General features: G+C 49.7%; 2 protein-coding genes across 2 annotated transcripts; both read left to right on the forward strand.

Annotated features, from left to right (window-relative positions):
* Window positions 1-14: 14 nt before the first annotated feature.
* Window positions 15-4,705, forward strand: N7457_009513 (uncharacterized protein; the record flags this gene model as incomplete). Its single annotated transcript, XM_057180556.1, has 5 exons — window positions 15-48; window positions 115-299; window positions 362-3,599; window positions 3,654-4,111; window positions 4,166-4,705. The coding sequence occupies 5 exons, from the start codon at window positions 15-17 to the stop codon at window positions 4,703-4,705; spliced, it is 4,455 nt and encodes a 1,484-aa protein (XP_057028942.1).
* A 401-nt stretch (window positions 4,706-5,106) lies between these two features.
* On the forward strand, window positions 5,107-10,947 carry N7457_009514 (ECM29 family proteasome component; the record flags this gene model as incomplete). Its single annotated transcript, XM_057180557.1, has 3 exons — window positions 5,107-10,023; window positions 10,173-10,446; window positions 10,562-10,947. The coding sequence occupies 3 exons, from the start codon at window positions 5,107-5,109 to the stop codon at window positions 10,945-10,947; spliced, it is 5,577 nt and encodes a 1,858-aa protein (XP_057028943.1).
* Window positions 10,948-11,495: the final 548 nt, after the last annotated feature.

Genomic DNA, 11,495 nt, shown 5'->3' on the forward strand with positions numbered 1-11,495 from the left:
TTGTGGTTTGCAAAATGAGTATCATGGCGAAGGATATCACACTACCAGGTAAGATGCTTTTGTTCTGTAACTGTATTGCCAAAATTGAAGCACTGACATCAATCATTACGCTAGACACGGTCCTCGAGTCTCTGCGCGCCGATCTCCAGCAATGCGGACCTCCTAACCTTGATGAGCGTCCCATCAAGCGGCGCAAGACTGCCAAAGGTGGCGCGAGAAACCTGGCTAATGAAAATGGGATTTCAACAACAGGAATACCTTTGGGCTATATTCCATTGGCAAGATTAATATTGCATATAGTAAGTTGCGACTGGATTTCCCTCTCGACAGGCAAAGTGACTGACACAGCCACCTCCTGCAGAAACCCTCGGACGCAAGCATATACAAGCATGAAAGTACTTCGAGCGCCAATCCTTCATTTATTCGATTTCCAGTACTGCTAGATGTTCGAACTATTTGTTTACTCGATGAAGATTCAAACAACACACCACACTCGGCCAACGGCGAAACTAAGCATATGGAACTGAGAATAACCGGTCTTGATGGCAAGGAATTGGTATCATATCCATGCGAAGATATCCGGCTATATGACCTTCTTGAGCAACTTCAAGCCGCTAGCAGACTGGCGCATGTGGATCAGTTCTTCAATCAGGTGCCTACGGCCTGCTATCAAGCAAGACTGTGTGTCTCATCAGATGGAACTACTTTTACTCTCGAGACCGTCGTACTTTGGAAGGATTCTCTTGATGGCCCGGATCTTAGGCGATTAGGGGAAGCGGAGCTAGAAGCTTTTACAAGGTATGTGCTGCGCGAACGATGTGTTCGGCCATCAAATTTGGCCGATTCGCGCGAATATCGTAATAAATTGCTCGGAACACCCCGACAGTGGTCTCCTCGGGACTTTTACAACAATGTCCACGTTCCCCAGAACACAAACGGCGCGGAAAATCTCAAATGCCCTGCAATAGACTGCAAGCTATTCCCATTCCAGAGAAGAGCGGTATGTTGGCTTTTACAAAGGGAAGGAATGGAAGTTCAACCGAATGGCGAGGTTCTGCCTGTGAAAGAGCTTTCGAAGAGTGGCCTCCCAGCATCGTTCAATTCCTTGGAAGATGCGGATGGACGGACGTACTATTTCAGTCAGCTTTTCATGATTTTGACAACGGACCTCTCTCGTTGGCATGATGCTGCAGATCGTTTGAAGGGTGGGATCCTTGCAGAAGAAATGGGGTTAGGCAAGACAGTGGAAATCATTGCGTTGATAAGTCTAAATAAACGAAAACCGCAGCTGAAGCCCGACCCCGATGGGTTGAAACATACTGGTGCCACTTTGATCATCACACCACCCGCCATCCTTGAGCAATGGAAACAAGAGTTAAAAGAGCATGCTCCCGCCCTCAAAGTTCATCATTATACCGGCATAAAGCGGGGGAAAGAACAATCTGACGAGATGGTCGTCAACGAGCTTGCCGAGTTCGATGTTGTTCTGACCACCTACAATGTCATTTCTAAAGAAATCCACTATTCAGGTGTGCTCCCGAAGCGGAGTCTCCGACATGAAAAGCGATTTGAACAGAGGAGGACGCCACTTGTTCGCCTCTCGTGGTGGCGTGTATGTCTGGATGAGGCGCAGATGATTGAGAGTGGAGTCAGCAATGCAGCCAAAGTAGCTCGTATGATTCCCCGAGAGATCGCCTGGGCTGTAACTGGTACTCCGTTGCGCAGGAATATCGATGACCTGTTTGGCCTTCTTCTTTTTCTCCACTATCAGCCATATTGCTTTTCAGGTCCTTTGTGGAAAAGACTGTGTTCGTGCTTTGGGTCGGTCTTGTCGGAAATTATTAACAAAATCACCCTCCGGCATAGCAAAGGTCAATTACTCAACGAGCTGCGCCTGCCACCTCAAAAGCGCATTGTGATCACTACTCCCTTCACAGCAGTAGAAGAACAGCATTATGCACAGATTTTTGAGCAAATGTGTGAACAGTGCGGTTTGAATGAAGCAGGAGCCCCGCTTACGGATGACTGGGACCCCGAAGATGCTGTGATTATCGCAAGAATGCGTACTTGGTTGACAAGACTCCGCCAGACTTGTCTTCATCCGGAACTTAGCGGGGGCAAACTTCGTGCCTTGCCTGCAACTGGTGGCCCATTGCGAACTGTTGACCAAGTTTTGGAAGTCATGATTGAGACCAACGAGGCCGCCATTTGTGCGGAAGAGCGATCACTTCTCCTCTCCCAACTTCGACGAGGCCAGCTTCTAGAAAATGCAAAGCGTCGCCAAGAAGCCCTCGCTCTTTGGCAGAAAGCATTGGACCATGCTACCGAGCTAGTCGAGAATACTAGACGGCAATTACGCTTACTGGATCTCAAAGATGCTACCACTGACAAGGACGGGGCCATTACACCGATTAGCGACGTGGACGGTGATGAGGCCGAGGAAGCGGAAAAAAACAGCCGGCTCGGCCAGTGTCGACTGAGGCTTCGAGGCGCCCTTGAGGTCCAGCACATTGCAGTTTTCTTCACTGCGAACGCATATTATCAAATCAAGAGCGACACAAACCTGACCCAGCCGGATTCAGATGAGTTCAAGGCGCTTGAGAAACGGGAAGAAGAGGGCTATGAGGCCGCAAAAGTCATTCGTAAGGAAATGCTGACTGATATTTCCCGCAAGGTTGAGCGTTATATGCAAACAATCAGGACCAAGGCACGAGACAAGGGGTTTGCGGTTATCCCGAAAATGAAAGCCCATCTCTACAGCGAAGGAATTGAGTCATACAATCTGCTCAGCAAATTTGAAGACCTGTGTGCAGCTCTCAACAAGCATGCTGAGCAATACAAGGAATGGCGGGATATCATGGTCAAACTGGTCTCTCAATCGCTCATTGACCAGGAGGAAGATGCAGAGCTGGAAGGCAATGAGTACGAGCGGTCGACGAAACATCAAGATGAAATGTATGTTTACATGGAGGCTTTGCGGTCAATGTACGCCGACCGTCATGACGCTCTTACCGGCCAAAAGAACGTTCTCATCTCCCATGAAGCCAAAGCGGGGATCATTCAGGCCCAAAAAGGCGAGGGTCCGTCTCCGGAACTATTCCTTAAGGTCATGAACATCCGTAGTGAGCTCATGCCTGACCCTGATCTCGGATCGCTTCGTGGCATTGTCAGTGAACTTCGTAGTCTTGTGACATCGCTCGATTGGCAGGCCAGCTCAGGGAATTCACGTGCTCGTGCTGAACACGAGGTGGTGGAAATGGTCTTGAAGAATGCTGGCCAGATGATTGCCGAGCAACTCAAAGTCTCGGCTAATCTGGCGAGGGAAGTCGAAATGTTCCGCGACACTATGAACAATCGACTGCAATATTATCGCCAATTGCAGCAGATTTCAGATACCGTCGCCCCATACGACGAGGAAAGCGCAGGAAAGCCACTAGATGAAGCTCCTTTCGCCGCGAAGCTGAGACAAGAGGAAGTTATTGGCGAGAAGATCTCTACTCTCAAGTCTAAAGCGAGATATCTCCTTCATCTACGGGACGACTCTAGTTCCGACAGTAGCCCTCGGATATGTATTATCTGCCAAACCAACTTTGAACTCGGTATGTTTCGCTATTTTTGTCTAAATCTTATGGTTCTAGCTGACTTTGATGCAGGTGTGTTGACCGTGTGTGGCCATATGTACTGTGCTGAATGCTTGCGGTTATGGCGGGCTGCACATCGTAATTGTCCGATGTGCAAAAAGGCCTTGGGGCCCAGGGATTTCCATCAGGTCACATACAAGCCGCAGGAGCTAGTTGCGCAAGAGGAAGAATCACATGTCAAATTGGATCAAGAAGGCCATTCTCAGAACGCGATTTACAGTGACATCAGCTCTGGACATCTTAAAGAGATCAACAGCATTGATCTGCGAGGCTCTTATGGAACAAAGATCGACACCTTGGCCCGGCACATCTTATGGCTCCGGGAACATGACCCTGGCACAAAATCAATCATCTTCTCCCAATACGGCAACTTCTTGTCGATATTGCAGGCAGCATTCACTAGCTTTGGAATCACCAGCACCAGTATCGACACCGTGGATGGAATTGAAAGATTCAAAAAGGATCCAGCTGTATGTTATCCAGACTCTTTTCTGACCATAAAATACGCTAACTGTTCATTCTAGGTCGAGTGCTTCTTGTTGCACGGAAAAGCACAATCATCTGGTCTGAACTTGATTAACGCAACCCATGTCTTCCTATGCGAACCACTTATAAACACTGCAATTGAACTACAAGCCATCGCCCGAGTGCATCGTATCGGCCAACTTCGACCAACAACAGTATGGATGTACTTGGTCTCTGGCACTGTGGAAGAATCGATATACGAGCTCTCTGTGACCCGACGCCTGGCTCACATCATCCAGAAGGAGAAAGACAAGCAAAGGGCCGCTCTTGGAACCGCTGCAGACACTGATGGTGTTACCGAGGCGGCCATTGAGTCTGCTAACTCGATGGAAATGCAAGATGCCACTCTTATGAACTTGATGCAGCGTGGCTCCTTGGCTGGAGAAGTAGTGAAGCAGGACGACCTTTGGCAATGTCTCTTTGGCAACACCCTTCGGAAAGATCGCAATGACCGTTCAATCGAACAAGAGAGAGAAGTTGGCCGGTTTTTGAGAGGTGAAGCTGCTGAGCAGAGAAGAGAAGGAGATTTGAATCCATAATAATTGTAGATAATGAGGTTATTTAGCTATCTGATGCCTATTTTCTGGACCTTCTTCATCTGAATTTCCTACTCATTTGTAGTCGCTATGAATGCTTACCTTGTTCAAGCATACATACATGATAGTCGATTCTTGTTCCTTCCCTGTGGTTCTGAAGAAGTATATAACCCATAACCGCCCCGATGATGCCAAGAAATGACTAATCAAATGATGACTAATATCGGGTGGAGCCCGTCCGGCGGCGTGGACCAGATGCCTCCAGGGCCGCATACTGTTCACCTGAACGATGACGTGGAGTGTGGTTACCTATATCATTTAGAAATCTGGTGATAGCTGTGACTTTTCTTTGAATCTCTTTGTTCAATGCCCCGTTAGATTATCTTTTACAAAACACTCTCATCATGGCGGACTCACAAAGTCCTGAGGCTCGTGAGTTGAGTCTGATAGGGAAGGTGGAATTCAGAATTGCCATGGCAGATACAGATGAGAAATTGCAGTCATTACTTGGAACATATCTGGCTCCTCTGCTACTGAAGCTTGGCTCTGACAGCGTGGAGGTGCGGAACAAGATCATCTCGGTCTGCCAGCATGTCAATACCCGAGTCAAGGCCCCCTCTATTCAGCTGCCCGTGGCAGCGTTGTTGAAGCAGTTCAAGGAACAGAAGTCGCAATTGATTAGGCACTTTGATCTCATTTATGCCCAACAAGGTATTGATCGCCTTGGTTCCGAAGCCAGAGTCGATATTCTATTACCCTTGCTCCAGGGTATCTCCAAGATCGGAACGTCTCCCACTCAGGGTGCTATTGTGTTCAACTTGGTTTTGCGTCTCCTGCCACTCCTTAAACTTCCAGTGAGGGGTAGCGAGGAAGATAAACGTTTGAAAGATCGACTAGGTCTCTCAGACGATGACTCTGAATTCTTGTCCTTTTGGCTGGCCAAATTGCTTCTTCTGACACCTGGCCCCAAGGAAACTACAACATGTCCCGGTCTGTCTCCAGACGAGTATACATTTTTGAATAAAGGTGTCCCTGCAAATGAGACATGGAATCCCTCTACAGATGGTGGTTTGAACTTGACCGAGACCAAGGTCACCGCTCTTCGATTCATCGGAAGTGGTGCTTTCCAGGATTCCCAACGATTCCTACCTTCACTGATTGCTTCTGCCGATGCAAACTCCCGCCTTGCTGATCTGGGCGATGAGACCCTCAAGCGATTCACTGCAGATATTGAGAACCCCCACGTCGTGCAGCAGTTGTATGATTTGTACTTCGGCACTTCCTCCCCTGGTGGTGCTCCTCCCGCGCGACCTCCACTTCAAGTGAAGCTTCTCGTATTCTTGGGCAAATCTATCAAGGCCACTGCTGATCCGCAGCGAATTATGAGGCTCATTGAAGATGGTCTTCTATCTGACTCTGCTAGATCCTCTCAGGGGCTGCAAGCATCGAAGCTACGAACTCAAATCTTCACTTTCACCACGTGGGTGGTCCGCATGGGCGCACCCTCTGATCTCAAGCAAATCGCACCCAAACTCATCGCAGGGTTGAGGGATTTCATTCAGTCTCAAGGATGGCCCAGCCCGGCAGCCAGTGGGCAGAAACTACCCACCACGGATCTCAGTTTGCGCGGTCTCGCCTATGAGAGTATTGGTATCATGGTACCCAAGGTCGACTTTATGTCACAAGCTGATGACGTGGAGAACTTTGAATTTGACTTGGTTCGGTGGCTCTTTGCTTCCTTAAGTGCGGATGACTCAAGTTCTCAAATCTTCGTCAGCATCGATCAGGCGCTAGGAAGTATTCTCAATTCTTCATTAGACAGTCACGATAAAATCTTCCAGGATCAGCTCCGGCCATTCTTGGTCCGTCAGATGAGCATGCAGCCGGGGGATATTGACCCTGATACTGGTTACCGTGCTGTTCGAGGCGTCCAGTATGCTGCAGTGCGATTTGCAAACCGCTTCCTGCCATTTGGAGATGTGGTTGCCCGTTGGATCGACCTGATGGCGATTGCAAAAGGCCCAGAGAGACAACAAGAAATTGTCGAAGAGGGAAAGAAAGGCCTCCATCCTTACTGGTACCGATTGCTCAATCCCGCCAAGGATGGCAAATGGTCCGCCTCGTCGGCAGCTCCAGTCCAGGATGAATCCTGGTTCAACTTCCCAAAATTCGATGAGGCTACTCGTTTCCTGCTTGGTTCAGGAGGACAAGAAGACCACATGAATGTTCAGGCTTTATCTGCATCGCAGCTCCTGTCTGGTCCTTACAAAGGTTCATTTGTGCCGGCTATTTCATTCCTTCGAAATACCTTGCTTTGGGAGGCATTCTCAGCCTCCGGGGTGACTGTTGACCTAGAGCAAGATTGGGACTATAAACTAGAAGTCCTCCTCTCTACCAGCGTGGAGGCCCGTTCGGCTGTTAGACAGTACATCCGCGAGTCGGCAAAGGAATCCGTCTTGTCCTTTTTGTCAGGCACCCTCGAAGGTCTTGTAACTGGCGACCGTGAAAGCTTGCGGCAATGTGGTGTTCACTTTGTGGAAATCTGCTCGCTAGCGCCCAATGACGTTGTTGAACACTTGCTCTCGCGTGCGAAATCCTTGATGGAGCCTATTTGCAGCAACAATCAAGACAACCAGGGCATTACAGCACGAGCATTTGGAATCCTGGTTTCGCATCCTGCTTTCCCAGAAGAGCAATTGAAAAGTTTCATTGCCCAACTATCTGGGACTATTCAATCGTGGAATACAGCTGTTGGCGAGGAGGTCATGCGCGTCCGCGGGGCTATTTTAGCGCTTTCATACCTCCTGAGTCGACTTGCGTATCGTGGACTCGTGAACCGAACCCCAGAAGCACAAGTCAAGCAATTTATTGAAACCGTGTTCGATATTCTAGATGTTTCTAGGGATAAGCTCCTCCAAAGAACTGCACAAGAGGCTATTGGACAACTGAGTCTATCTGGGGTACTATCTCTTGATATTATCTCGGAAGAAGGCTGGAAGAAGATACAGGAAAAGCTCTCGCGCGATGCTAAGACTGAGAATCAAATCCCGATCAGCTCGCTGGGGCTGTTGACGTTAACCTTCTCCCGATCTGGTTCTCACAAAACCTTGTTTGGTGATTTCCTGGCCTCACTGTACAGTCTACATGAAATCCGCAGTCCCGAAGTTCAGTTCACTGTTGGCGAGGCCTTGAGCAATGTCGCTGTGGGATGGGATTCTCGGGCTCTTATTCAAGATTTCGACATCGATGCTGAATTCCCCCGTTCAGATGTCCCGCGCTCAGTATTTGCAGATATCTGTGACAAAATTATTGCCGATTGCATTGCCCCTAAACCATCTCTACGGAAGGCATCTGCGATATGGCTATTGTCGTTAGTGAAGAACTGCGGTCACATGCAGGAGATGCAGGAGCGCCTACGTAAATGCCAAGCTACTTTCAGCAGCCTCCTTGGAAACCGGGATGAGGTGGTGCAGGAGACTGGAGCGCACGGACTCAGCCTTGTCTATGAGATCGGCGACCAATCCTTGAAGGACGATTTGGTCCAAGACTTGGTTGAGTCTTTCACCTCGACTGGTTCAAATCTCGGAGGTGGCAAGATAGACGCTGACACTCAGCTCTTTGAGCCGGGTGCCCTCCCTACTGGTGAAGGGTCATCTGTCAACACCTATAAGGACATCATGAACCTGGCCGCCGAGGCCGGTGACCCGACTCTTGTTTACCGGTTCATGTCACTTGCTTCAAACAATGCCATTTGGACAAACAGAGCGGCATTTGGTCGCTTTGGAATCAGCAGCATCTTCTCTGATTCTAGTGTCGATGGGTACCTGGCGAAGAATCCTAAGATCTACCCCAAGCTTTTCCGTTACCGATTTGATCCGAACCCGAACGTGCAACGATCCATGAACACAATCTGGCAGGCACTAGTCAAGGATCCTACAGTTGTCATCGATACCCACTTTGATGATATCATGCAGGACCTTCTCAAGAGCATTCTTGCTGGCCGCGAATGGCGTATGCGGCAGGCAAGTTGTGCTGCTGTGGCTGATTTGATTCAAGGCCGTCGACCAGAGAAATTCACTCAGTACATCGATGAGATCTACAGCAAAGCTTTCAAATTGCTGGATGATATTAAGGAGTCAGTTCGTACCGCTGCTCTGAAGCTCTGTCAAACCATTACCAATGCAGTTATCCGCACACTTGAGACGAGTGGCACGGAGAAGCGCGCAGGTACTCTCCTCAAAAGTGCCATTCCGTTCCTTCTCAGCGACAAGGGATTAGATTCCAGCGTGGAAGAAGTGCAAGGGTATGCTATTGGTGCTCTTATTTCGATGATCAAGAAGAGTCCTGGCAGCTTGCTACGTCCTCATGTTCCCAACATGCTGGAGAAGTTCCTCAGTGCTCTTAGCTCTTTGGAGCCACAGGCTGTTAACTATGTCCACCTCAATGCCGACAAATACGGTCTGACTGGCCAAGAGATTGACAAAATGCGCCTGTCCAGCATCCGTACATCTCCCATGATGGAGGTCATTGAGCGATATTTGATTGACAACTTGGACGACAGCAACATTGAGGAGCTAGCACAAAGACTCGAAGATGTGCTACGGTCGGCCGTGGGCCTGCCTTCCAAAGTAGGCTGCAGCCGGGTTTTGGTACTGCTTAGTATGAAAACCTTGCTCTTCCGCCCGTACGCAGACCGATTCATCCAAATCCTCACCAAGTATGTGGTGGATCGAAATGACACAGTCAGTGCCTCCTATTGTTCTTCCATGGGCTATCTGCTGCGGCTTGCCTCGGACGATCGGGTTCTCAAAACCATCGACTTTGCCAAAAATCTCTACTTAACGGCCGAGGACGCCACACCGAGGGTCATCTCGGGCGAGATCCTGTACTCGGCATCTAAATTATCGAACGACCGCTTCATGGCGTTTGCGGCGAGCGCCTTGCCGTTTGTGTTTGTGTGTAAACACGATGGTGACGAGCATGTGAAAGAGCAGTTCGAAAAGACGTGGCAAGATAACGTCGGTGGTTCGCGTGCTGTGACGCTCTACATTCGCGAGATAGTGGGCCTCGTTTCGGATAATTTGGATTCTCCCCGGTGGGCTATCAAGCATACGGCCGCACGGGCAATTGCGCAAGCAGTCTTATCGCTCGACACCGAAATTGACCTGCCGACGGCTCAATTGGTGTGGCCAGTGCTAGAGCGCGGACTGGCGGGGAAGACGTGGGAAGGCAAAGAAGTGGTGCTTAAGGCACTAGTGAAATTTAGTAGCCAAGCTCAGAAGTTGTGGCAAGCCAATGCCGAGTTGAGTAACTTGATGAAGGTACGTGTGGGCTGATCGGTTGCCAGTTGTTTTTTTTTTCCACATTTGCCCGGATGCGGAGGATGAATACAGTGATTGGGAGGGAAAAGAATTTGATTACAAGGGGCAACATGGGGACGAACTATGCAATTGATACTAACGCATGTCAGACAATTACGGTTCGTGAAGCGAAACGAGCTAACGCCCTTTACCGGCCGCATGGACTGCGAGCAATGGGCGAGATCGCACAGGCACGCAAGGACCTTAACTTCATGCCAGATGCATTGAAGGTTATTCCCAATGTGGTGGAGGAAACGGTGGACCAAGATCCAGACCAGATGGAGATTGACTCTAGGAATGGGGGCTCGACCCAGGATGACACCCTTACCGCATGTGTCCAATGCCTCCTGCAATGTTTCAACCCCACCGCCAGTTCAGGCGAAGGTTAGTCCTTTCCTCGATTCCCCAATCCCAAGTCCATCCGAGAGAGAGAAAAAAAAGAATTGAAAACAGGACGCGGGAACCCCCTAGCGTCATGCCTTGCTAACATTAACCACAGTGCTGGGAAACTACGTGGAACAGATGACCGATCCGTTGGCTCAGGTGCTGCAACACGGTGGACGACAGGTCGTCAGCACGGGCTACGAGGAGCTCCGGGCGTTCTTTACGCGAGTGGATCAGTGGATCGGTTCACCGGATGGCTCCGGTGAACAAGTCAGAGGGCCCCTGACTGCTCTCGCGAACAAGATTCTCACGGGGGAGGTGGACGGATCTGTCGAGGCCATCCGCAAGGGTCGTGCAGAGTCCATTCTGGCGTACCTGAAACTGTGTGCCCAAACGGGTGTGCCTGATGGACTTATTGTCAGTCTACGAAAGTGGAGAGCCAGTGAGCGATCCGGACCGATACAGCATCTCCTCGATGAGGCCCTGGCGCTTCTGAATTAAGAATCCCACGTGGTTGATCGACAGTGGGAAGACGTCCACTTTTTTTTTTAGAGTCATGAATCCTGAACCAGTTTATTTCCCCTTTTTAGTGCCGGGCGTATCTCCATGCTCGATTCAGAGACAATACGAAAAGGGCAACCAATCGGAGGGAAACAGAACAGTTGAATTGCCCGAGTCGGATTCCTCAGGAGAGGAAAAAACCACTAGTCTCATCTGCGCCACTCGCTTAATCCTCGGCCAAGTCCGTGGGAATGCGGAGAGCCCAAAGGAACCGTGATCTCTGTGCTTCATGCGATGAGTCGATCCAGACCGGGGCCCGGGCCGATCGAGACTCCTAGCGTTCTCTTTAGTCCGTCAATTTTTCTCTTCGCCTTTCCCCAGACACCAATGGACACAATGGACTCGTTCCCAGTCCATTCTTCGGCTCCGATAAAAAAGGCCCTTTCCCCCTGGGATCAGTTTCTCCTCGATCGGTTCCTGTATGGTTCGACGTGGCTTTTCAGCCAGCCCCTTGAGACCTTTTCTATCTCCTAGTTTCCCTTAGTGTC

This window comes from Penicillium paradoxum (genome assembly GCF_028828445.1).
Source record: "Penicillium paradoxum strain IBT 22861 chromosome Unknown utg000007l_segment0_segment0, whole genome shotgun sequence".
NCBI classification, from domain to species: Eukaryota; Fungi; Ascomycota; class Eurotiomycetes; order Eurotiales; family Aspergillaceae; genus Penicillium; species Penicillium paradoxum.